Here is a 27181-nt window from a genome sequence, read left to right as displayed (position 1 = left end):
TAGGAGCACTTTATGTATCTGATATACCCGAGGGAATGATGTGAATGTACGTGCCTGACTGAGAACTTGGACAAGGCACTATAACGAACAGCCTACTCTTGTAGAGCAGGGCATGGTGATGGTTAATGGCTGAGCAGAAAATTTCTCACACCTGAAAACCAACTTCGGCACTGTCTGTCAATACCAGACTGGAACATCAGAAATGAATTGATCATTAACACCACTTCCTGGAGTCCTTGTTCTTCTCTCTTTTGTGCAGTGGCATCAGCCACGTTTTATTTAGCTTCTGAAACCTGCTTCACATTATATGGATGCTTCTTTCAAGCTTTCCTCTTTCTTCCTGCTATGAGAAGTTCTCATTTAACTTTGCTCTCCCATCCACCCACCTCACCCCCTAGGACAGCGTGTAGCCTCTGTTTGCATTCACGTACTATTTTTCTACTGAAATCTCAGAAATAGAAATTCCAGTAGATTATATAATGGAGCCAGACATTTTAGTTACGAATGGGGCGTTTCTAAAATATCTTTCTTTCTTGGCAATCATTCTTTAGGTTTAGCACCTATATTGTTATGGTTAACACTTCAGACGGTTAAACTTCCTCGGTCACTGCTGGTTCACGGGTTTTCCAGCAGACAATATTAACTATTATTTAGAGAAAGATGCATATCTTATACCTTATGATTGATAAACCAAGCAGACTTGTTCCCCTTTCCATATCCGTTTTCCCCTTTGTTTCCTCAATTCTCAGAGTATGCACTGTATCTTTCCATTCAATGTTCAGCTAGATTTTAACACACTGTAAAGACACACAAAAGCTCATGGCTTGATTTGCTGGTCACTATCTATTTAATAGTGTGGCCAGGAAAGTAGAAATCCCAGGAAAATTCAAAAGTAGATGCCAGAATGTCCTTTCCTTATGCAAGTCCAGAAAAGACCATCTTTGGGTAACTCCATTCCCATGAAAGAGGCCCCAAACGTCCACCCCTGCAATGCTGCAATCCTTTCCTGCCTCCCCCTTGAAGGTCCATGATAAAGGGAACCCGCTGGTTTTACGAGCGGGCGTGGAAGGAGCTACAAGCTTGACTTTCTCCCTGGCATTATAACGTTATGAGAGAGAGCTCGCACCAAACCAGCTCTTAGTACTGAACTAGAAATAAATGCCAAAGGGAAAAAAGTAAATAACAGCTAGTTACAGGAATGTCTCAGGCACTGCAAAATGGGCTCCAAAAGGATCTAGCATTAGGCAACAGCCGAGCAGGGGTTTTCAGGATTGCAGTTTTGGAGTTCGGTAGTTAAGTTCCCTTTAAAGGCCTACAGTTGTATTTTGCAGCCACCTGGCAATCTTCCGTGTGTACTTGTGATTGAAACGTGTGAACTTGCCATCATTGTGAGAAGGGTGAGGGGGTTTTATTTTCTCATTACAACATTTTCAGTAGGTTTGCACAGGCTGGTGGTTATTACGTTCCTATTAGTCATGTGTTATCAGAAATATTCAAAGGAGTAAAAAACCCAAAAACACCCCCCATACCCAACCCTGGTAAGAGGAGTATGAGCCATAAAGACAGTGCTGCAGTGCGCTAATGCTTGTATGCTACACAGATCATTGCATGCTAGTGCAACCACTTCAGCGGCTTTCAGTTTGCTGAGAATTGCCTATTAGCACTGATGGTTGCATTGCTCTGTAGGGAACTTTGATTTGAAGAGATGCTGCAGATCTTAACAGAATCCATAAACTACCCTAAGAGAGAGTTGCGTCCATTTTACAGGGAGGAAAACTGAGGCCACGAGGCTATGACCTGATGAAGAAGTCTTAAGTTGCACTTCTGAAGATGCTGGCTCAGGCCACTAGACCTCCTTATGATGCTGGCAAACTCTTCTGCCTCAGAGGCAGTGCATCAAAGGAGTGTGGGGATAAGCCACAAAGGCTGGGATTGCTGCATGTCCAACAGGAGTAAAAGCAGTAACGGGAGTAGGGTGCAGACTACTAGTCTCAGCTGAGCACTGTTGAGTAGTGCAGTAAGCAGCCTGATTAAAATCTGCCATGTGTTGTTTGTTCTTTCATCCTCCCCCCCGGGAGAAGCACGTGCAGTGGAGTATTATGTTTTGAAAAGCTGCTTTTTTTTTGCAATCATTCCATATTATTTTTGCTTGCAACCATTTTTCTAGGATAGTAAATGTGGCTTCACCTCTGTCTGGTAACTCAGATCCTCAAAAGGATGTTGGAAAGTCATTCCCCTTGGGGCGAGTTAGGCACCTAACTGCCCAGAGGCTCTGGACATATTGTTATTTATTTGTAAAGCATCGGTATGTCAAACAGGAGATGCTTAGACCTAGAAAATAAGATAAAATGTTTCAAGCAGCACTGAGAACAGCTGCCCTTCATGGTTTAAACAATGCAACTGAATAGAAATGTCAGTATTGCCAACTCTCGTGATTTTTGGTGTTGTTCTTAAAGTCTGTGCTTCGGGAATGTGAAAAACTTTGCTCTTTCTTGTATATACGTATGTAAATATAAACATATATATACAAAAAACCTAAAGTTTTTCACATTCCTGAAGCACAGACTTTAAGAACAACACCAGACAATCCTGAGAGTTGGCAATACTGAATATGCACTGGACTAGAGTCTTGTGGGTGATCTGTCGGTCCATCACGTGGCCTGTCTTCATGACGAGACTTGGCAGTTCCTGATGCACCAGCATTTCTGCCACATGAACCGACAGACAATGTCAGATTTAAAACATAAACTTTGCTTTGAAAGGAAACTGCAAATGTTAATGAGATGACATTTTGGAAATGGCTGCACAGATCGTTTTGAAAATGCTTCTTCATTTCTGTTTCCAAAGTGTCAAAATTGCCGGTGAAATGGGCAATTCCAGGTTTTGGGCAGCTCCGTGTTTTCCCCTCTGCCACCTTATAACTGAGTTCTGTAAAGAGGAGGTGACATAAATCACATCGCTCCTGCTCTTAGGCTGTCAGCTAGGTTAATTAGCTGTGGTCAGCTGAACGTCTGTGAGTTTCGAGCTCTGTGTATTTGAATCCTTGTGTTGAAGCCAGTGAGATTTAAATGTGCTTAAGTGCTTTGCTGCTTCAGTTCTCAAGTAATGCTCTGTTCGATTGGGAGCATCTCAGATTACATCTGTTCTCCCATGCAACACACCACCTAGGCCACCAAATCATCTCGGGAAAGATTATTTTGGTGTCCCTGCAATACAGGTGTACATGTGTGTGTGTGTACATACAATATACAAAAGCTGTAATTATTTAAAAAAGGGAAAAGATTGTTTTCACAAATCCCTTTTATTGACAATGAATGCTTACATCTCAAAATGCAAGGTGTAGTATTTAGTTGGGTTTAGTATGAGCTTCAGGTTCATCATTCATCACCACAAAATACACGTGTAATACAAACTGCACAGGAGAACTGAAGACCAGCATGAGAAGAAGCAGGTAGCTTATATCAGAATTTGTTTCATATCAATTTTACCAGGATATAATATAAATTAAAAAGAGCATCTCAAGAAAAATGCTTTATACTCAAGGGCTTTGTTTGAAATGTGTCATCTTAGAAGCAGCTCTCTTCACTTCAGAGATTTCTGAAAGTGAAAAGAAAACACCCAGCTCAGGCAATCTCCACAGCATGGTTTCCTACCAAAGACTCTCCTTTATCTTAAACACTTTAAATATTCAAAAATAAATACAGTTCTGATGAAGGTGCCATACGGATTTGCTCGAGAGCTTTACTCATTCGCAGGGACAGGACAGCAGAGAGAGAAACTGCAAACGTGTCTGATTGCAGCACAAGTGTGTCACAGTCGAGCCCTGGAAGGGCCAGGCTGAGAGCGTGACTTCCACCACTGATCATGCAGACGTGCACGTGTGAACAGCTTCCTCAGCCTCACTCTGACCACGCACATGTGTAACGTTAACTGCATCCCCAGTTTGCTGGTTCTTGCTGACCTGAATCCTTTGGCTTTACTGGTGAAACTTCTGCTCATAGAGTTTACAGCTGATGTCTGGCTTTTAATACCATTCATTCCAATTGGAGGCATGAGCAATTTCCTTTTTTAAAAAGGCCATCATAAAAAGAGACACAATCCTCCATTTAGTCACAAGTTTCCTAAGTGGCTTAAGAATCGCTGCCACTGTCTTGGCTCTAGGGTTCAGACAGTATCTGGATCCTCTTTTCGGACCGATACTCTAATATGATTAAATTAGATGTTACGAGTGAGATGCAGTGTGGCTCAAACTTTTAATACAAAGCAGGAGGCAAAGATGGCTTTTACAAGAGCTGCTGGGAGGGAAAATGTCTATATTTTTAAATCCTGCAATCCAGTCGTTTTGTTCTGCAGATGAGTGCACAAATAATGCCCACGGTCCATGAACAGGGGTGTAGGTTGTAGCCGTGTTGGTCTAAGGACATCGGCCACAGTCCATGAACACACCTGAGCGGGAAGAATTTAGATCATATTGAACAAGGGTCACTGTTATATTGTCAACAGTCAAAGGGCAGCAGGTTGAATTAAGCCTCTCTGAGTTGCTGTGTTTAGTGGTAGGTTTCATCCTCTTGGATATGTTACGATTTAGTGTTTCAATGCATTTGTACCAGTGAGATGGAAATCGAGCGTGTGTAGCACTAATTGCAAGTGAGAAATGTCAGCAAATATCAATATGAATACTTTAACTGGAGCAAGGAAAGAGAATTTGTAGGTGGAAAGAAGCTAAAGCTTTTCGCGTCCCCCTGCTAGCATGTCCTGCCTTGCAACAGGTGACATATTCACCATCTTGAAATCCAAGAGAGAAGTATTTTGCAAATACAAATTTGGGGGGTGTTAGATGGTTTTTTAAAGTGTCTGGCAGCCAGAGAGAGCAACAGAGAGATGCTGTCCACGGCAGCAGCGCACCGCTACGCGGCCAGCAATGCCAGCACCACCACCTCGCTAACCATTGTGAGCTCAGATCACTCCTGTTTCCTCTCTCTGATTCAAGCAGGTTGCTTGGTGGCTGCAACTGTTAAGTAACTCCAGCCTTGCTATATAGAGAGAGAGGAGGGCGAGTGGTAGTGGTGGAAAGCCCAGTGCCAAATTTAAGCCTGAGTGGGAACATGGCAGGAAATCTGGTCAAGGTGAGAGCCCGTCTTATCCGGCCTCTCTCTCAAACATTGCAGAAGTGGCTAGGTGATGTCCCTTCCCCCACAGATTGTCATTTGTGCTGAAACTAAGCATTTCGACTGAGACAAGAACTTGCGCCCTATTCCCCCGCTTCCCTTTCATGGAGGCAGCCTGGCGCTTCACGGAGCTGGGATTCAAGACCTATTCCTGTGTCTGTGGCATGGCACAGGGCCGTCGTCACAACAGAGGACATCACAGGCCACTGTAACTCAAGGTAAAAACAGACACTGCTGAAACAAAGTGGATCCACTGTGCTGGGACCTGTCCCACCACAATTGATCTGCTTTAGTGGGCGACACACGTCTCTTTTTGTTGCTCATCAGGGCCCCTGCCTGATGCAGGACAAGGGGCAATGTGCTCCCTTCCCCTTGGGATTTCCCAGGTCCTTTGCTGTCCCGTGTCAGGCCCTGGGCTGACCCGTGTTTCACGGGGAACCGGGGAGTCCCCAGGCACGGGGAATGTATCGCACTGACCTGCACCTCTGTGTGAAGAACGGGGCAGCATGGGTCCCAGTATGAAGGCGCCGGGCAAGTAGGATTCCCTAGGTCCTCTGCCTCCATGCTGGGACCTGCGTGGGCTTTTCCGGCTTGTGGAGATGTGCCCCTAGAGCTGCCTGGAGCATCCCTGTAAGCGAGGAAAGCTAGGCAGGTGCTCCAGGGACTTGAGGGGCCTGATCCCACCCAGCGTGCGCAGGATCCTATCCCTCAAGCTCTATCGCCACAGAACAAATAGACATCAGCTGCAGTAAAGCAGCACAAGTTATTATTAGTGCCTTTTGTCACGGCACTGATGTGGCAGACAAAAGGTAAGGACGTCCATTTGCTTGGCATGTTGGCCCACATGCCACGTCCGGTGACATCTGTGTCTACCCTCATTGTCCCCACTGCAGCAAGCTTTGTTTCATATTTCCGAAGAAGGGGAGGAACAGCAGCTGGCCACTGACTCCATCCATTAACAAAGGGAAGGAAATTTCTGCCTGACATCTGCAGAGAGCCAGTTCAGCCTTCAGGGGAAACAAGAAGCTTTATTTTCCTTGCATGTCTTTGACTTGGCTAGCAAAGCACCAACGTCCACAACTGTAAAACAGTCTAATCCCTCCTTGAATCCCACTAAATTTTATCTTGCTGACATTCTGCAGCAATTAATTGCATAAGCTGACCCCGCACAGCAGGAAGGAATAGCTCATTCTGTCTGATTTAAGACTTCTGCTTTTTATTTCCCTTTACTGTGGCCTCATTCAGACAAAACACAGGGAGTCAGGGCAGGTTCATCCGTGCACGGGAGCCAGAGCGATGCAGGGAAGTGGTCTTTATATAAAGGTTAGTATGGTCCACAAGTACAGGAAAGACAGCCCTCCTCTCCCTGTTGTCATGGCCCATCAGGTCCATTGAAGGGGACTGAAGAGCTACACCATATGCAGACACGGCACAAAGGAGGCCCATAAAGAGTGCAGAACAGCAATAAATCAGGCCCAGGATCAGCAGCAATAGGACTAACCATCCTCTTCCCCAGCAGGTTCACCAGTATCTTTTGCTCACGGGTGGGATCGGCTGCCAGCTTTCCCAGGTCTCCACAGATTGCAGTTTTGTGCCTGTAATTTGGGGGAGCAGGGGACACAGCTGCTCAGACTTGCAAGCAGCACCTCACTTGGGGTCCAAGATGGGCAAGAAATAATGGGTCAATGCTGGTCTCAGAATCAGAGCCAAGTCCATTGCCTGCTGCTCACATTTCTTGCCCTCGAGATGAACACACCAGCGCCTCCTTTTACAAATATGTTTATAAGGGACTCGTCATTACTGGACCAGGCCACGGTGCTGGCAAGGCACTCTCTTCTTGAGCTGAAACCTTCTCAGGTGGCATGATCGTGCAGCGTGTGTAGTTCTGACATGAAGCACTAGCTTGGTACAGACATGCTCTGAGCAGGGTTTGAACTAGGTTTCCCATATTCATTTCTTTAAGCTAGCTCTAAGCACCCTTACCAATCCTATTCTAGGACTTGCCTGGATCATAAGCTTCAAGACAGGGACCATCACATGCCATATATTGGTACAGTACCTAGCGTCAAGGACCCCCAACCTGGGTAGCTGCTAGGCATCCAACTGAATGCTAATTGTGGCCTGCTTGTATAGTGCAGGCTGATGAGGAAATGTAGAAAAGTGTTGAGCAAGGTCATTAGTATTAGTGTTAGCATGTCAGCAGCTAGAAACCTGGCATCTATAATCTCTCTTGTTTTGAGGTGAAGAAACAGGACCTCGGCAGGAAAAGCGCACTAGTGTTTCCACTCGGCCTGCCAGTGTAGCCCACATAACGCACCTGGCACGATGGAGGGACAGGAGCAGTGTTGTTCAGCACTCCTGATAAGTGCTAGCAAGTCTTCTCTTTCTAAAGTGATTGTGGCAAAGGGAAAAATGATTTAAGTATCAATCAACTTGGGGACTTTTCTACTTGAGGTCTCACCTATCAAATCTGAAGCAGGGGCTTCCCGCTGCTGGTTTTGCTTCACAGCGCTGCTGACTGCAGAGGCTTTCTGTGGCAGAGAGGAGAACTAGCAAGTGCTGTCTCCAAGCCATGGGGATAATGCGAGCAGACATTTGTGGTTAACACCCCATCTTTGCTAAGCTTCCTGTGGTGCTTACTGCAGGCAGATGGTCTTTCCAGTAGCCCCGGCAGACTCACAAAAACCTGCCGGAAGTGACTGACAGAACATGAATACACGTGAGCAAATGAGCCGACTAAGAAACAAACCATTGTCTCAAATGGATGGGGGCGTTCTAACGATGCCCGTTAGGAACCAGAGACGGTAACATTCCCTTTAACCTCATGGGGTTTGGATCTGCTGGGTGGCATGCCAAAAATTGTCCATCTTCACCTCCTGAGATATGGCCCCATGTCACGGCCCTGGAAAGAGTTGCATGTGGCAGGCATTCATTCTGGAAAGGATATCAGAGCCAAAGGTGTGTGTATTTACACCCTATCCATTACCTTCCTACCCCCATCTCATGCTGGAGTTGAAAAGCCATGTTCGAGACAGAGAAAAGCACTGGCCTTTTGCAAAGGCACCAAGAAACTGCTATTGCAGTGCTCCCGCCCTGTGCTAGAGCCTGGAGAGCAACAGGCAAAGGAGCCAGCCCTGGTGCTGTGTGGGGGGTTTGGTGCACAGTGATGAGGTTCTTTGGGATTCACTTGATTCTTCAAATACATTAGCCTGGGCCATTTGCTTTCCTTTTTGTGTTTGTTTTCAGTGAGTCTGTAAGAAGAGGAAAAAAAAAAGTTCCCTGGCAGAAACATTTGTGGAAAGAAGATAAGATGGTCACTAATAAAGCTCTTGATTTGGGGCCCAGGAGAACAATGCACACCTTTCAAAAGCATGCATCCTAAAGGTCACGTGGAAGATGCAGGCATCGCATGCACGGTGCCGTCCGCACGAGGATGCGGAGCTCAGACGTGTCCATTATCCTGTGCCCATGTTCCTTGCACTAGTTTTTTCCTTGGATCTCTGTTCTGTGCATGATTGAGTGGAGAATGTAAAATGGCTTTGCCATTAATCATGCTGCTAATAGCACAGCTGAGGCTTTCACTCACTAAAGCCAAGTAAATCCTGCCCAGTCACTAACTCCTCTTTTCCTGCCTTAAATCTATTTCACCTTCTTTTTACTCCACGTACCATAAGCCTCCATCTGGACTACTGGTAGTTCATCACAAATATATGTCCTGAAGAAGCCATCAGGGCTGTAATTAGGCACAATTACACTGTTACTCATTTTGAGTCGCTTCTCCAAAGAGCTTTCTCTCGCAATTTCTAAAGCAAATGGTCCTTTGGAAATTAACCCACTGCTTCGAGGGCTACTTGGTTCACCAACTAAGTACTACTCTGCTCTCATTGTAAATTAGCTGTGTGGCCCCTGATCCTGCTCCCCTTTCCAAAACTCTGTTTAATGTGCAACCTTTCCTACCTCCTGCTGGACATTACCTGCAGGAGTACTGATTAATCTAACTGATTAACTGATTAATCTTTAGCTCTGTGTACATCTATCTTCTGCTCCGATTTCTGAGTTTTGAGAATGCTGTATGCCTTGCTTTGCTGCCTCTCACCGCCCCCCCTGCCTTGCTCCCTTGTGCAGGTCACGCCCATGCTCAGGTGCAGCAATTTATAATCGTTGCCCGCCTCACCTGTGTGCTGCTCTGCAGGCTGGAGGAGTGGGAGCCTGGAGGGCACCTGTTACCTGCCTCTGCCTGGCCTATGCAGGGGGGCTGTTGATCTGCAAGGAAGGAAGCTGGCCGTCTCCTGTCCCCTGGGGTGGTGTAACAAGGCGAGGACGCAGGTGAGTCCTAGGAGCTTGGGTGGGGGGGACAAACTGGAAGTTGCTAGGTAAAGAAATGACTGAGAGGAAGAGGCAAGTGCAGACACAACAGATTGCTGTGGGAACTGCCAGCTCCTTTCTAGCTTGCTCAAGCTGCTCTCTTCTTGCAGTGCGCTTCTGCTCTCAGGGCAAGGGAAGCAGGGAGGCCTCACAATACCCGGGAGATTTGCTGGTTGGGCTTGCAGTGCCAGGCTCACAGACCAGACGGGCTTTCAAGAGTCCCACCAAATCGGTGGGGGAGGAAGCCTTAGAGAGAGTGTCTGCAGACCCGAGCTATGAACCTACCCCTCAAAAGCCCAGATTCAATTCCTGCAGATTTGGGGCATCTCAGCCCGTTAAGGGATGGATTTCCCCCCAGGACAAAACCAGCTGTTTTTATCCTACGTCAAGAGTTGTCATTCAGTTAGCTCGAACATAGTTTCTAAAATGGAGACAGGCTTTCTTGACGGAGCGCCCTGGTCGTTCACCCACAAAGCGAGGGGAGGTGCTGGGCGCTTAGTTACCTGACTGGCCTTTGCCTTCAGACGGGCAGGGTGGCTCGGCTCCGACAGAGGAGCCGATCACGAACATTAGGTGCTTCTGCTTTGCAAAAATGGTTGCCGCCGAGCCGAAGAGCGGAAGGTTTGAGGTTGACTGAAGTAAGCAGAAACGAGTGCCTCTCTCCCCGGTGTGCCTCGGTGGTGTTACGGTACCGTCCTTCCACTTCTCGCCCTCTGTGGTGTCTTTGGTCTGTGCGCCCTGCCCCCTTGTCTCCTCTTCCCCGGCACCCCCATCCTCTCCCACTCTTGCCCTCCTGGTTTGCACCTGCCCCCTGCGTTTTCCACTGCCATTTTAATGTTCCCTCTCTCATCTCCTCGGCTCCCCTTGCCCCTTTGCCTTCGTGCATGCCAAGCTCTGGGCTGTGGCAAGATGCCTGAGCCAGCGTGTGAGTGCCCGAGGGCCAGATCCTAGAAGTAACTTGGACACCTGCAGTGGGACTTGGGTGGAGCTTGTGTCTGAGCTAAACCAGGCTTCTGAAAACCCCCATTCTGCAAAAGGACCTAGCACCTACGGGGGGAACTTCCCACGTCAGTCACTTGTCACGAGTTCACGTGGTGAATTATAGACCAGGTCCACTATAGACCTCAAGTCTCTTAACTCCCAGCCCTCCTTTTGTGCTGCATCTTTATAGAAGACAAGCAGTGCAACACTGATACCACAGCTGTCTTATTCGAAGCAGAGAGGTGCCCAGCACACGTTTTTCCGGCTTCCTGTCTACACAGGCTGTAACCTGAATTGTCCTTACAAGTTGGTGACATCCTTTATAGTCCCAGCTCAGTCTGCTACAAGGACTGGGTCTTGCTAGTTCAACTCTTTGACTTGTTTTCCCCATGGATGAGTTCTCATCTTCAAAATCCCCGCTGAGTCCATGGAGAACCGAGTCCATGAAGAGCAGCCTCTTCTTCCTTGTCATTATGGCTCTAGAGACCTGGCTGCTTCTTAATGCCACCTCTTGCATTCACCAGCCAATTCCTTTTGAGCAACATCAGCCCCTGCTTTCCACCTCCCACACCTCCAAAGCCAGCCCACCCCGAAGGAAGGAAACTGGGCCCCGTAGCTGAACGCAGACTTTCTACATGGTAGAGCAGTGTGCAGCTCGGCACGTGAGCTGCTTCGGCCTTTCAAAGATGGACACGCACGAAAGGGAGTCACCAGCAAAAACGGAGTTGTGTCTCCATATTGCGTGTAGGGTCATGCATCCTAAATGCCACGTCGGCAGCATTTGCATTGAAAATAGCGGGCACCGTACCGACAAGGAAGACAATTAGGTTGGATGTTTTTTATTTGCATCTGCTCTCCAAAGCACTGATGATACATGCAGTAGCAACAACAGATTTGCTAGGCATTGCAGCCTTATAAATATTTAGTTGAAGGGTAATTACAGAATAAAGCTGGGAGGGGGGATGGGAATGACAGAAAGGACACAATATCTTTTCCATCCAGATGGTGCCTCAAGAAAACGGTTCGCACGTACAGAAGGGGAGCAGGACACAAGAGAGGGCAGGACAATCAGGCTGCCCTCCAGTACTTCGTCTTTGTTGTACGGGTCAAGAAAGCAAGAGCCAATGCAATATTTCCCTCCTCCTCAAACTCTCTCCCAGGGTCCAACGGGCACCAAGGCCATCGTGGGCTTTCCACATGGCCGAGTCGGCTGTTTGGTGAGATGTGCCACTAATGCACTGCACCGAGACACGGATCAGAACTTGCCCCCTTCCTCCAAGCTACTTCGGTTTTGTTTTTCTACAGAAATAAGTTTCTACGCATTTTTCACGAGCATAGCTTTGCACAAAGGTTTCCCTCCTAAGCAGAGCCAACAGCCTGCTGCCATCGCTCCCCAGGTGCCAACCAATTCACTCCTAATAACCCAGCAATGAGTGCTCTTGGCTGGTGCTTTGCCCTGCACTTCTCTGCCGGTTGGGGAGGGTTATGCCCGTCTTTGAGTAAAGAGAGGTGCATTTGTATTAGCCTGCCTGTCGTTTACGGGCTGTGACGGCTGAAATGGCAAATCTATAATTGATTTTGTTATGGAGGTTTTCCACTTCCAAGTCACTAAGTGCCCTGGCAATCCTTTATAGGACTCATTAGGCTGCAACACATCCATTTAGAGGCTCATCTACACAATGCAACTAATACATCTAAATTGCTCTACAATCAGCAGTTGTAATTAATGGCAGGTTAAAATAAACTGCTTCTACATGTCTCTTGAAAATATTGCTTGAAGCAGAGGCACTGTGAAACACTCGTGTCGATTAACACTTCGTTAATGAGAATGCACATGCAGGACGGGCTTGATCTCTGGTCAGTATTCAGGAGCTTTTCAAATGCTTTCCTGCTTCTGCCATGGAAAACGTAGTGGTGGGCAGAGGCCTGTGCTCTGTTTTAGCAGACATCCAGGTTTTTGATTCCAGGTTTGTCTACATAGGAGAGTTATTACAGAGTAAGAGGGTGTGATGCTGCAGTGCACTAGCTCCTCTGCACGATCTCCCCCCGTGGACACTCGTAAGCTAAAAACAGATGTCCTGTTTCTCCCAGGACAGACTTCTATGCCAGGACCCTACAGATATACATGCCCGTTGTGCCACTTTAAGTACCTGTGAAGTATTTGAGAGAACAACTGGGCCCTAGTCCGAGTTAACTGCCCTTCAAGCCGGGTGTATAAATGACTGTCCCCGTGGGACAATCAGACCCAGGATAAACCGACACCTGTTTTTACCCTCTGTGCTGTAACCTCCTTCACTGAGGCTGTCTCTGTCCGTCTCCTAGCGGACACGGCATGAACAGCCGCTGAGTTGCTTTGTATTCAAGGATAGGGGCTGGTGTACAGAGAAACACAACCTGCTGACATAATGCATTTGCACAAGGCCTTTCTTCCTGGGATCTTGCAGCGCTTCATGCAAATATAGGCCAGTATTATTAGCGGTGCAGTACAGATTAGGAAACTGAGGCACAGAAATTAAGTGACTTGCTTAAGGCACTACACTAAATAAGTGGCAGACTTGCATTCAGAACTAGGATCCTGTGGTTTCCAGTCCCCGGGAATGCGCCTCCTACAGTACCGTGGCATTTGCAGTATTGGTTTGTGACCTATTTGGCTTCTTACATGTTACAGGTGCGTTCTGTAGGTGATGCAGGTGTATCCAGCAGTGGGCGTGGAAAAGCTTTATACATGCATGCAGAGTAATATAATGCTATGAAAAGAGTGAGAGTACGTGGGCTGCTGGGTTTCACGTGGATCCCTAGTAACACTGAAAGAGCAGAGCATTTTCATTGCACTCTAGCAGCAATGCAAGGCCCGTGCTAACACGTACTGCACAACGAGTGCCTGGTTCTCCAATCCCTCCCCACACCGCGCTCTAATGGAGTGTGTTCATGAAAGGCCTCTTCTAATTTTTAGAGCATTTCCATGGAGACCTATTTAACCCAGAAGACATCAAATGGAAAGGGAGCACAGTTGCTGTGATACACACCAGGCTTTTTCAAAATCTGTACTCCATCATCGGAGAGAGCATATTGCATACTGTCCAAGTATCCTTCACAAGTTTCCTTTCACAGTAAAGCAAAAAAACCTCAAAACCCAGACTTATTTTTGCTGCTGTATTTCTTTAAGAAGGCAAATCTGATATCTTTTATTAGACCAGCTCAAATTTGAGTTGGTCTAATAAGATTTACCCAAAGAACCTTGTCTGCCTACGTCCTTCGACCAACACAGCTGCAACCAACACCACTTTAAGAAGGCAAATTACTCTGCTGCTAATTGTCTGCCAACAGATTCAGTCTTGGAACATCATTCGCTAATTATGACACCAAGCAGCGCACTTATCCAGTAGCGAACATTGAAGTTGTTGCCATTAAGCGGTTTGTGACCGTGTGCGCAGTGACGATAAATGGAGGGGTTTTTGCATTATCGTGAAGGGAGGTGCGTCCCGGGTGATGGAAGCTGTGATAATAAGTGGAGCGCGATGCAGACAGGAAGGATGTTATCCACCTTTGGCTACGTTCTCTGGGTACAGGACACGTGTGAGCAGTGGATGCTGCTGATCAGATGCAAGATGCTGTTATAAACTCCTGCCTCCCACCGTCACTTGCTGCTTTCTTATGCTCTCCCCTTGAAAAGTAAAGGGTCTGAGTATCCAAACTGCTTCTGTGCTCATCCGTGAGAGATGCAATGGATCCAAATGTGTCTGCTTCATCTGCAAACCTATCCTGCAGCCCTCTTCTCTGCTTAATGGATGCAAGCGATAGGGAGAATTTCCAAGTAGCAGCGCCCACCATTTCTTGCAAATAAGATTACGGCTCAGCATCCTTCTTGCTCATACTTCTGCAATGGCCGGAAGCAGGCAGGCTTTAACCTTTGCTTCTTTCCAGGCACATTTGCACTCGGAGATCCAGTTATGGATCAGGGCTCTTTTAGCTACATGAAAGCATTCCAGGTATCTCTGCTTACTAAGAGCCTCTCCCGTCGCTTTTCTGTTGTAGCTGGAAGAATCCACCTCCGCTTTTTCAGCACTGTCTGCTGTTTTGAACAGGCTATATTGCCGCCTTAGAGAGCATCTCAGAATCTTGTTTCCTGGAAATTTCTCTCTGGTTGGCCGTGGCCATATCCGCTTACCGCTCATTAACATGGTGCAGTTTTCTTTCCGAGTCTGATCACTTCCTGACGCTGACCTCTCATTGATTTTCAGGGATTTCAGCTCTGGGAAGCGATCCTCTCTCTGGACTGGCCCAGGGGAGGGAAGCCTCGGAAAACTGAATATCCTGGGCAGATTTGGCTTCTTTGTAGGTTTATCTTGAGAGTCGACTAGATGGGTTTCATCACTGCTGGTATTATAAGGGCTGCTTTGTGAGTAGTCTGCGGTTAAGCTTTCACTGGAGGCAGGACCCTTATAATGATGAGTCTTTCCTGCTTGTGCATATAGCTTTTCTAGAGGATCATCCCCGGAGCAGGGGTACGGTTTTCCCTCTTCACAAACTAGATGAACTTTTTCTAATGACATGATGTTTGAGATGATGTTGGTCAGCTGACATTTGGGGATTGCTCTTGGCATCACCGCAGGCTTTTGGCACCACCGATCTTCTCGAAGTGTTGTCTTGTCTCGGACCCTCGGGTGGTTTTCGGGTATCGCGGGGAAGGTGGGTCTTGCTAACTGGCAGATGGATTGAAGGTAATCTTCGCTGGAGCACAGGTCTGAGTTGGTAGACAAGCTTCCCAAACTTTTTGCATTGCTGCTTAAATCCTCCTGCAGCTCCTCATGGGTTTCACATATGGTCGGGAGAGGCTTTGTAATATTCAGTCTGAGCCGGGGCGCCATGGCTACAAAAAATATACAAGACATAATTGGCACATGCAAATGAGAAACTCTGATACAGGAACTGTAAGATGAATACGATCCTCTTCCTCTTCCTTTTTTTTTTGTAGTGAAGAAGCAAACAATAATATACAGGGGAACCTTTTAAAAATACAGCTGGTAAATCTTTTTAATCGGGAGGGGGCTCCTGACAGAGGCCATGAATAAAATGTACTAAATGGCTAATTATTCACATGTGGCAAATGATAAAACAATTCAGCAAAGAGAATCGCGCAGCTCATCCCTCTGAGCCGTGGCAAGACAATCGGGCAGCCCAGCCCTACACACGCCTGCTGGTTCAATAGCGATAGGGACCGACTTAATTCGTAGCTTTGTGGATTTTGTGGGAACAGTGAAATCCGGGATGGTCCGCGAAATCTGAAAAATCAGCAAAAAATTAAATAAAATGCGGGCCCCCCCAGCAGTCCCTCCTCCTCCCTGGGCTCTCCACCCATCAGCCCCAAGGGGCAGGGCCACCGCGAAACACCCACAACATCGGCTTTGCACACCCCTAGCAGGCTGTGAAAAACCCTTTGTCTCGCCACAATTTAGGTATGTCCCTAAATATCGCTGTCTGGGATATAGGAACAAGAGCTTCAGAAGAAGCTTCCAGGGTAATCCCGCTCCCCATATACGATATGGCACTTCCGTTCATTTGCACAGTGTGATATGGAGCCTTGCCCGGGGTACGTATGGGGGACTATAGGACTGGGGCCCGGTTAATGGAGTCCGTCTTTGTGCACGGATAGGAGCTGGTTCTCCATTAAGTGAAGTATTGGACAGGGCGGTGATATTACACTCTGTTCCCCCAGAAATGACAAAAAATGGTGGTTCAGAAACCCACCCCTTTTCATCAGCGCTACGGGCCGTAGATCAGTAATTACGTAGGCTCGAGGGCCATAAATCCAGGACCATCCCAAGCAAAGTCAAGGCTCCTATTCTACCCCTAACAAAGCCAATGCACATGTGGTCTACCCCGTTTATTAACTAGCGTCCAACCCTGAAATGGTTTCAGTTCCTAAAGTACTGTTTCTGGTGTAACTCTTGGCTTAAGCATTTGCTTGCAAGAAATGCTCATATAGCCCAGATCCAATTTTTGACTTTCAGATTTTTATGGGACTACTTAGTCAAAATTGTACTGCTCCATTGTGCTTTCTAAATGCATACGCGCGGAAATAGCCATTTATGTGCATGAGTGTGTTGTGGGCTTTCTTTTTCTTCTTCCTTTTATTACTGGAAATCAATTCTAGCTTCAGAAACCCTCTGCAGCAAGGCACAGACCACATCTGAAATGCAGGGGCTGTGCCCTTCCTCGGCATACAGAGTAGAAATTGCTGCATGCTCACGCTTTCTGCTCTGTTGCTGGCTCTATTACAGGTTTCATTTCAGACAGCTAGAAACATCAGCCCCGTCTGGACCTTGCTAATGTAACTTCTGTCTGAACACGCTGAGAAGGCTTTCTGTCTTCGTTGCTCATTCTTTGATGCCTTTAGGTGAGAAATCAAGGTCTCGTGTTGCTCCCATTGGAGTCTTTCCCATTGGGAGAAATGGTTTGGATCTAAAGGTGCCAGGCCCCGGCAACGCCCCTTTACTCACGTGCCCGCTCTGTCCGTCGAAGGGCACGTTTGCAATAACGCCTCCCTCCGGAATCGGGCTGATATCCGTCTTGGTCTTCCTCCCTCTCCTCCCTTGCATATTTGCAAGGATTTCACCTGATCTGGCTAAACTCTGCAAGACAGCTGCCACAGTCACATCAGCACCACAGGGCTAGAGAGCTGCACGGCCGAGTGCTAGCCCATGACCTTGTAGCTAACGGTCTGGGCTGGTCACGGGTACAGCAGGACCTGGGCTGGGAACAGCTACGGCTCGTCTCCCTGCAGGTCTCTGCTTTCTCCTGTGTTGGAGATGCCCGAAGTTTCAGCAGCTCTCATCCATAGGATCCCATTTTAGCAGCCTCCAGGGCAAGGCACAACTTCCAGTTCCAGCTTTTAAAGCCCCCTCCTTTTCCTTACCTGAACGTCTCTCTCCCCTCGGAGCCGGGCGTGTTTCTACTCTGAAGTTCCCGAGTCCTGCACCCTCCTCGCTTCCAGGAGAGAAGACGAGCTGTCTAACACTAGACTGTGCATCAGGCTTACTGCCTCCAGTCAGCTGATTCTGCTGCTTTTTTTTTTTTTTTTGGTTGTTGTTGCTGCTAAATATAGCCTGCCGGATCCCTTCTCCTTCCTGCAAATCCTAATTTGATAAATGCCCCGTGTCTCTGAAAAGCCAGAACGGAGTCAGCGAGGCAGGACAATTGCATTACCGGCAGAGCAGCCCCTCCAGCACAGCGCTCCGGCTTCGGGAACGGGCTGATGTGTTGACATTTTTCCAAGGGCAAAGTGGAAATGCAGTGCCGTGTCCATGTCCCTGAGCCACAGCCGGGGTGTGGCCAGATGTGTGTCCTATCGAATTCCTCTAAGCATTCGCAGGAGGTTGGTTTTGGTTCTCGGGGTAGGAAATGCAAGGGAAGGGGTTATCGTTCCTGGCTGCCAGGGCCAGGCGGCATCGCCCTGGGGCATTGCCAGAGCCTGGAGGCTGCACTAATTGATGCTGGCAACCTCGGGCCCCTCAAGGGCACATCTGCTAGAGAGAGGCCCCGGCTCTGCTCCTCGCTGCGCTGGAGGCTGCGGGAAGGGGTTGCCACGGAGCGGCTCTGCCGGCTGTACAGGCACCGGGGACATTGAGACAGTTGTCAGCGCTGTTGTGTCTTCTTCGGGGACTCCAGGGTGCTGGCAGTCACTTCCCGGTTACTTCCATCGCAGCACTCCCCCAGCTTTTAAAATGTGATCCCCGTTCACAGAGACCGGTAACGTGCACTTCCCTGAGAACCGCACCAGCACAGCACCTCTCGTGCCATTTATTTCACACGACTAGCATCACTCGCTACGCTGTTGTCTGGAGAAGTCCAGACCCTGCAAAGTGCCCAGCGCCCTCCCTGTGCGCTGGAAAGAAGAGCTTATTTTAGCAGAAACCTCAGCACCTTCATGGTGATGCTCAGTCAGCTCACAGGGGTAGCCTCCGAACCCCCCCAAATTAGCAAAGCATCTTTTTCATTATGGGAAGGGCAGGTGAAAGCAGGGAGGGCAAGAAAATGCTATTTTAGTAGACAAGAAACCCAGTCTGGAAATGCCACAGAACGTGTGTGTTCAACAGTGTGCCGACACGCTCAGCACGGACAGAGCCATCCTTTTAGGCTGTTCTCCATCACCAGGGATCCTGGTTTTCCTTGATTTAAAAAAAACACCCCAAAACAACCAATTTTGGGATTGAAAAAAGTAACCCAAAATCCACATTATTTTTTTTTTCCATGATTAAAATGAAACACCACTAATTAGTCTTCAAAAGGAGGCTAGATAGACACCTAGCCAGGGTCGTTTGACCCCAGCATCCTTTCCTGCCACGGCAGGGGGTCGGACTTGATGATCTGCTCAGGTCCCTTCCTGCCCTAACAACTATGAAACTATAATATATGGATTGAAACACCACTAAGATGTATACATCTGTATATTGGTGATGTTTCATTTTAATCATGGAAAAATGTGGATTTTGGGTTTGGTTTTTTTAAATCTGAAAATTGGGGATTTTTTATTTTTTTTTTGATAGGAGAAAATCAGGGTCCCTGTCCCTCACTATATTAAGCAGATATGCACTCGGGGAAGCTAGTGTCTCCGTTTGGAGGAGGATCTTGAGGCTCGTGTCTGAACTGCTGTGTCTCGGGATTGGATCGAGGAGAGCTGTAAGTGCGTTTATACGACCCCAGGTTCGTATTATCTAGTCCCTACCCACTAAGCAGCAAACTTCACTTTCCTTCTGCTTGCAGGAGGCAAGCGCTCGAGTCAGTCTGTAGGTAGTGGAGTAGACTGCCAGCGGAGAGACTTCAGATTTGCTTTGGATGCCGTGAGGAGTAGCATTCATGCCAAGCTTCATTTCTGTAGGAGTTTCTTCCTCTGACCTTTTGTATTGTTGTTCAGGGAGGACTGAAATCCAAGCAGATGGCCCTAAACCCATCTTGTGTCTCACTAAAGCTGCAAATGATCTTTTCAAAGCAGGCAACATCTGCCGCAGAGAGCAGCTAGCTTTGTAATTTGTCACTCAAAAGCTCTTTCCTCATCTTCATAGTCAGGCCCGTGATGCGCAAATGAGTGAAAAGGTACTGATGAATTAGCCCCTCTGCATTGACTGTGCCAGTGAACTTGCTGTAATTACGTACAGCTGCGGGCTGGTGGCTGTTGGAGAAATGTGGATGATATCAATCCAGGACTCCTTGTCTATTATTCCTTGCACGGTGCCTCTTCAAACCGGGTTGCCATGCAATTCCTCTGCAAACTTTCCCTTCCTCTCATCGGTGGAGGTACACATACATCTGGAGCTGCTTCAGAAGGGCAGCATCTGGTACTTCCAGTTGTTTGGTGCAGACAAGCTAGGAACGATGCATTTCCTTCCCCGCTTGTCCAGACGTACCAATTAGGACATAACCGCAACTGCCCCTTCGAAACATTCCCCGCTGAAATGGCTCCAGGGGTAGGTGTGCGTCCATACCCTATTGCTGCCAGTAGCCAGGATTCATTTGGCCTTCCCTCCAGGAGGGAAATGATGGGTAGTAGTCTGTGTGGGCCCCACACAGCAGAAGAGCCCTTGTGCAAGTCCCAGTCAAGTCCATGAGACTGTCCTGAATGGCAGTGGATACAGGAGAGCAAAGTTAAACCATATCAGATTTTAAGCGAGCTTTTACTAGTTTTATTCCTGCTCTTTTCACCTTGTGTCAAAACCCTGTTCAGCACTGAAGGCAGGCTGTGATTAGCATCATGTTTTTGCATAACATCTGTTAGATAAAGTAGAAATATTTGAGGGGAAAACAGCATCTGACATATGGATCTTAAATGTGCTTTTGTTTTCCACCCTCTATACAGGCAGAGGACTTATTTCTTAAATCATCAGAGGGAGAAAATAGCAACTCCTTACATGTGCTATATGAATAAAATATATTGATACATAAATTATGTAAGTTTTATTTTAAAAGGTTGACAAAGGACACTAGATCTGGAAGGCAAGGGCATTTGGAGAATGAGTCTTTGTCTTAGGCCTTGTTGATTGGAATAGCAATTCGATAGCATCTATTTCTGAATCATCTCCTCCTAAATAAATAGGAGTGTATTCTGGAGTTGTATCTCCATGTGAGGAGTTAGAATAGCATTTCTGGAAAATCAATTCTAGACAGTTTCCCGCTAATAGATTTAGTTTTTCAAACACTTGCTGCTGCCCCCACTGCTTTTCAGGACCCCTTCTCAGGAGCATAGAAGAGGAGGGCTGGAGGGGACCTCGGGGCTAAGTGCAGACAGTCACAAATCCTGAGGCTGAAATGATTCAGTCTTCAAAGGTTAGTCTAAACCAGGGGTGGGCAAAGCCCTGACTCCATTTTCCAGCAGCCCCTAAACCACCCTCAAAGCAAAGTTACACCTTACAGACTAATGCATCACCAACCAGTGGATCTCGATCCACCGGTAGATCTCGGAGCCTCTTGGCATCGATCCGAGGCTGGGGTGGGGGGCTGAGTGCCCGCGTGCATGCATGTGCCCAGCCCAGCGGGTCAGTCGGTGGGGGAGGGAAGGGGGAGGGGCTGGATCAAGGCCCCCGCAATGAGGGACAGTGCCGCAGAGGCAGGTGCAGGGGTAAGTTGAGTGGGGCCCCGGCCAGGTGGGACTTACCTGCTGAGGAGGTGCGCCCCAAATAATTTTTCTCCATCTGCCCCCCACTTCCCTCCCCACAGACTTACCTGCTGGGGGGTGATGGCAGTGCACAGTAGATTTTGGGTTGCTTTTAAATGCCAAAGGTGCTCTCCTACTTAAAAAAGTGTGGACTAATTGAATCAGAGATGCATAATCTTTCATAAGCAACTGCAACTTCACTCGGGGCGCCTCTCCGCGTTCATTAACGTGCTGCAGTTACCATGCATTAACCTTAGTCCTTGGTTAACCAAGTACTAAATGAATGTGCAGTAACTCGCGTTGCTATGCAGGAATGGCAGCGCGCGGGTTTTTAGTGACACTTATTGCGCCGTAGCCTAATGCTACTGCACAGTAGCGTATTGGCACCGCTCCTGCGCAGCACACTACTGCGCAGTGTTAGTAGGCTACTCTGCAGTTAGCATCTCATGTAGACGTACCCTCTGCCTCTTACCTGACTTCAGACTAACACAGCTAACGACATCTCCCCACCCCACCCCGCAATGAGAGAGTGCTTTCTAATAATCCCCCGTACATTGCCCTTGCTGCAATTTAAGACCGTTGCTCCTTATCCTGTCCTCCACAGGCAGAGACAGTAGAATATCCCTGTCCTCTCCAACAACAGTCTTCAAATCCCCGAAGGGTGGTTTATCAGCCCACCTCACTCTTGTCCTCTCCAGATGAAATAATCCTAGTTATTTCAGCCTTTCCTTGTAAACCCTGTTCCTCTGCCCGATTCAGCAGCCAGTTGTGTGAGCAGGCCCATTGCTTTCGGTGCGACCGTTCTCCAAACAGAGAGTACTTGTAGGAATAAGGTACAGGCCTGGCCTCTAAGCAGTATTGTACTACATCAATTTGTGGAGCCTTTGCCGTTGCCATGCTCCCCTCCCTCTCCCTGGTAGAGCTTTAATACTCTAAAAATAACTATTGCTTCTTAAATATCTTGAAGCACAGTATGTTATTTATTACAAAACTCTGATACAGTGGTCATAAAATTGCATTCAAATCCAGGAACATGGAAAGAGGTATGTAACCCCAGCATAGACCGTCGATATTCTCTGCTATCTTTCCCTTCTCTTTAGTGATTGAAATGTTGCTAGGATAAGATGTTTCCCTAATCACCTTTATGGAAACGCTCTTCTGTACCTTACCTCCGCCACAGCCCTCCCCGTCTTTTGTGTCTTCTTGAAAGCGTCTGCTGTTTCTCTCGTGCCTTTTGGAAGAAAGCTGGTGAACCCCCCCTTGTACTTCTGTATTTATACCCGCCAGCCTGAATGCAATGAATCAGCATTCCTGTGTGCGTGGAAAACCGTAACCAAATGGGATTAGCAGTAAAGGAAAACAGCAACGGGCCCAGAGACTTCCCGGCCAGTCGTTAGCCCTGCAGGTTAACTGAGCCTGCGAGCATTTACGTGTGCAGTTGTGCGTGCGTTCGGGTTTTGTTCCTCTGCTTTGAGCAGAAACCAGCTTACCCCCCGAACGGCGGAGCGGGGGAGAGCTGCCTCTGGCCCTGATTGAGCTGGGGATAGGGGGAAACGTGAAAACGGTCTCTTAACCCCGGTGGTTTTGCCCCTGGCGAGAACTCGTTTGCTTGGCCAAGGGCTCAACCGGCTGAAGTCCGACAGCTGCTGCGTGTTAGATGCTCTCCCAAAAAGTAGGACTCAGCATCAGCAGCTGGATTCCCTCTTTTACTTCTCCAGAAAGTCTGGGTGTAACCTACTCCCTGGCGTCCCGTGGCGGGGGTCAGGCTGTGTCAGCGGACGCCTCCCTTCGGCTTAGCCCGCGCAACTCTCGGGGCAGCGTTGAAGTTTGGCAGGGATTGTACATCATCCCTCTTCGAAAGCCCGGCTCTTCCCTAAACGCGTGCACACAAATGATTTTAGGATGACTCCCGGATTAGGCTCGCTCGCACGCGTTAACTTGAATCGGCTGCATGAATGCGCGGAGCATCAGACCCAGAGTTTATGGCTATCCACCCATTAAGGGCCAGCGCTTGCTGTCTTGGCAGAGTTAGCCCCATGCGAGCCAATAGCTCAGCGCGCCGGACAGACAGCTCACAGGGCTGGATTTAATAATGGATTTTAGAAGATAAGGGCCCAGGTCCTCACAGGTGTTGAGGTGCCGACTTGATTTTAATGGGAACCGGGGCCGTAAACAGTGAAATCCAGGCACTGGGACTTAACTCTTAGGCGCCTTTTGAAAATCCCAGCCTACAGAGTCAAGCCCTGAGCACGCATTTGGGGGACCGGTGCTGTGGTCACGTAACTCCTTAGGACTTAACAGAAATGTTTCCAGTCAGACCTTTATAACCTAAAACATGCCTTGGCAATGATTTCTCATGTGCATTTTCTACCTGCTCTCGTTCTGAGGCAGTGACGTGGAAAGCAAGCCAGGTCCGGACCGGGGTGTGACAGGCAGCGGTTGGTTAGGAGATTCAACACTTCTTTATTTTTCCGAAATACGACTCTTTGCAAAAGGGGGAATAAAACACTCAAAGCTCCTGGAGGCGTGGGGGGCCGGGCCTGGCAAGCGGGGCCTATGCAGGGGCTGGCTGGGGGGCAGGCAGGGGCTAAGGGCCACGCTGGCACATCTGCTTGCAGGATGTGGGCCAAGAACAGCAACCCAGGGTTACGTAAGTCTCCCCCGGCGTCATCAAGGCACCAGCTGAATTGCTCTCCGTACAAATGCATGTCAAGGCACGTCTCGGGAGCAGCCAAGCCCAGCAGAGCGGGGCAGCGGGGGTCCTGCCGCATTGACCTTTCCTGGCCGCTGGAGTCAGCTCGCAACACGCAGCTTTGCAGCACAAGCGGTGCCCGCCTCCTTCGGACGTCGTGAGCCAGCCCCCCCAAATCAAGCCTTCAGAATCGGGGCTTTTTCCCCTCATTTCAAGGCTTTCTCTAGCACCCCGGGCACCCAAAGTTGAGTCGTTTTTGTGCCAAAGGATCACAGAGTCTCAGCCCTGGAGCCTGAGCACGTAGCACACGGCTGGGGCTCCCTGTCATCCCCCTTCCCCATGTGCAGGGACTGAGGGGGCAGGAGTGCCGCGGCAGGGATGCCTCTGCTCCACGGGTGCTGCCTCCCAGCACGCCAGGGATGCAGCCGCCGTGGCGCACAAAGCTGGGAGGCTCGTTGGTGCAAGGCCCGGCGCTGCGTTGCTTTTGCTTCGGGGGGCAGCAGGCGGGGAGCGGGCCAGGAGCGACTTGCTGCAGCAAAGACCTGCCCGGCGAGTCCGTTCGCAGGGACAGGAGCAATCCGCCTCTGCAGGTCTCGTGAAGGCCGGTCGGCTTTGTACAACTGCTGCCATGAAACGGCCGCGTCACCGAGTGACCGCATCTGCCCATCACCGTTGGGGGCGCCAAGATGGGAGGCCCGGGCCTCAGATGGTGGAGGGCACGTAACTGCTCAGCATAGCATGGTTTGGTCACGGGGCAGCTGGGGCTGGGAGGAGCACCTCTTGGTCCAGAAGTGTCCACGGAAACCTCTGCTTCGGCCACTCCTGTATCCCAGAGCCACGAGGCACCCCAACATCCCATTGCAAATGGTGAATCTAATGCACCTCCCCGTACGTTTTGGCACGGGAAGATAGTAAGAGAGACTAGGGCAGTAGCTGTGTCTGCAGCCCCTGCCCTGGCAGGTAATACTGTCGTGGCCCCTCACCAGTGCTGCGCTCTAGGAATGACTACGGATCCGATTACAGCCGATGGCTTGACTAACCAGAGACCGGAGGCTCCTTTCTTTTATTTTTTTCCCTTCCCAGATCAGTGGGGTCTGGCTTCTTATCCCTGAAATCTTGGAGTCCATCAGCGGCGGCGCTCAGGAGCGATTACCTCCCAGACCAAAAACACCATCTGTTTGAGGGCAGGGCTTCACCAGCTCGGACGTTTATATTGGATGTGGTCGTGGCCCGACCTCAGCTTGCGCCTGCCAGCACAAGCTGGGGTTTAGGTAACACATCGGCCAGCATGAGACCCCTGGGCACTTCTGTGAATGGGAAACGCAGCTGCCCAGATCCTCTGTTGGGAATTGAACCAGATTTTTTTTCCAAAGGTTGTCTGGAAAACAGAGGTGTTATTGGTGGCTTGTCGGAGCGATTAGTGTTTGAACGAGAGAAGAGGTATTGCCCATGTTTGGGAGTTTTGGGAATAGGCCGAGCTGTTCTACCCGATGACTCCAAAAATGCGACGTAGAAGGGACGTTGCTCCTTCTGCATGAGGACATGAGCCAGTCTCCACGGTGGGTAAGAGGATGATCTTGGGCTATCCCACATCTGCCTGCTACACATTGCTCACACCTCCCTCCGAAGCAGTCCTTACTGCACCCTGGCTCCCGGTCCCGACGGCCGGTCCCATCCAGAGCGGCGATGCCTGCTTTTACGGTCTTGAGCAAGGAGCTCATGTACCTTGTTACTAACATTTCACATGAAAGAAAAACCTTTTTGACCTGATTTTTGCCGATGCCAGGTGATTTACCTTTGTTAATTATATTAACACAGGCCATTAACCTGTTGTGCACGACAGAGGATAGATGAAACAAAGGCATTGCTGTGTAACATCCATGGGCTGTTGGATTTTAACTGCGTGGGACGGGATTAGGCATCTTTTACTGGCAGCTCGCGCTCGGACTGCAGCTCACACATTAACTACCGGCTGATGCTTGCTCAGCACCGCGGTTGTTTCACACCATGGATACCCCAGCACTGCCGTGCTGTTTGTATAGGCTCTGGGAAGGCCGGGGTTCAGGATGAAGGCCTTCATTTGAATGCGATTGCTGAAGCACCTGAACAGATGACATAGGACAGATGACTTGCTATGTGGGGAACAGGCCCAGAGTCTTGCTTGGAGGGGGAAACCACCCCCCCGACCTGATTTTAGGAGCTCACGTTTGACTGGATCTCAGTGGAAGTTGCAAAACCTCTCCTCTGGACCTTCACTTTGAATGTTGGGTGGGGGTGATGGTTTCAACCCACAACTTTCATGCAGGGCCTTACTTCTAGTGAATGCTGAGTCTTTTTTTTCCCCCCGCAAAGAGTTCAATCTAATTCAGGCCCCTGCAAGAAAGAGTTCAATCCAGTCTGACCGTTTGCAATGTTCAAGACCCAGCTCCTTGCTTTGCATAGATTCAGTCATCAGGGAACAAGCAGCAACAGCAGCTTGAGGCTGGTAACCAGCCCCACGGCACGTCGGCCAACAGGTCACGCCGATTTTGAAATCAATTAGATTTTGCACCTTCTGTCGCACGGCTGATTCAGTAGCCAACTGCAAAGAGTGAGCAGCTTCACTAACATGAGGTCTACCTCCTGGATAGTTCACAAAGGAAAAAGGAAACAGCCTTGCCTTTGCTGGGTGAATGATTCCTCGTGAATCGTTTGCCAGGCTTTAAGTTGTTAACGGCTCTAACTGCCTGACTTGGGTACTTCCATCCCTCTGAGCAATTAATGCAAACTGCTGCAGCTTCATGAGCCCGACGAAGGGTTTTTGAACCCGAAAGCTTGCTTAATAACTATTCTCCAACCATTTGGGTTGGTCTAATAAAAGATATCAAATTCACCCAAGGAACCTTGTCTGCCTATGTCCTTAGACCAACACAGCTACAACCTACACCCTTCCTCATCATGAGGTTTTGTTTGATGAAACTGCATGGCCAGTTGAAATCAAACCCGCACTGAAAATCCTGCAGTGTTAATTCTCTTTAATCTTCCCTTCTGCTAAAAGCCAGTCCTCTTGGCTTGCTGTAATTATCCTAAGTAGTAGGGCTGTGTGAAGCTTCGGTAGCAGATTCATTTCGGAGGAGATTCGGCCTGATTCGGGGACCGAATCTCCAAATCCGAAGACCAGTTAAAAGCTTTGAAACGATTCAAGGCATCCGAATCAATTCAGAAAAGATTCTGCGATTCGGTCATAGACTAAACAGGCCAGCTGGTCAGTATGTTGGGGTTGGGGGAGGGACGGACTGAGGCTGGGACAAGCTGCCCAGTTGGGGTGGGGGGGGCGGGACTTGGGGC

General features: G+C 48.8%; 1 protein-coding gene across 3 annotated transcripts; it reads right to left on the bottom strand.

Annotated features, from left to right (window-relative positions):
• Nucleotides 1-11346: 11346 nt before the first annotated feature.
• Nucleotides 11347-25542, bottom strand: LOC102383298. Of its 3 annotated transcripts, none has more exons than XM_025207888.1 (2): nt 22332-25542; nt 11347-15384 (listed from the first exon to the last, which is right to left on the bottom strand). In XM_025207888.1, exon 2 carries the CDS (start codon nt 15380-15382, stop codon nt 14384-14386), a length of 999 nt encoding a protein of 332 aa, XP_025063673.1. In that variant the 5' UTR covers nt 15383-15384; nt 22332-25542; the 3' UTR covers nt 11347-14383. The 3 variants fall into 3 exon arrangements, with proteins under 3 accessions (XP_025063673.1, XP_025063672.1, XP_006026933.1); XM_025207887.1 differs by lacking the exon at nt 22332-25542 and adding an exon at nt 17431-17890; XM_006026871.2 differs by lacking the exon at nt 22332-25542 and adding an exon at nt 17015-17405.
• Nucleotides 25543-27181: the final 1639 nt, after the last annotated feature.

This window comes from Alligator sinensis, unplaced genomic scaffold, assembly GCF_000455745.1.
Source record: "Alligator sinensis unplaced genomic scaffold, ASM45574v1 scaffold741_1, whole genome shotgun sequence".
NCBI classification, from domain to species: domain Eukaryota; kingdom Metazoa; phylum Chordata; order Crocodylia; family Alligatoridae; genus Alligator; species Alligator sinensis.
The sequence above is the reverse complement of the archived record's forward strand: the minus strand, read 5'-3'. Positions and strand labels throughout refer to the sequence as shown.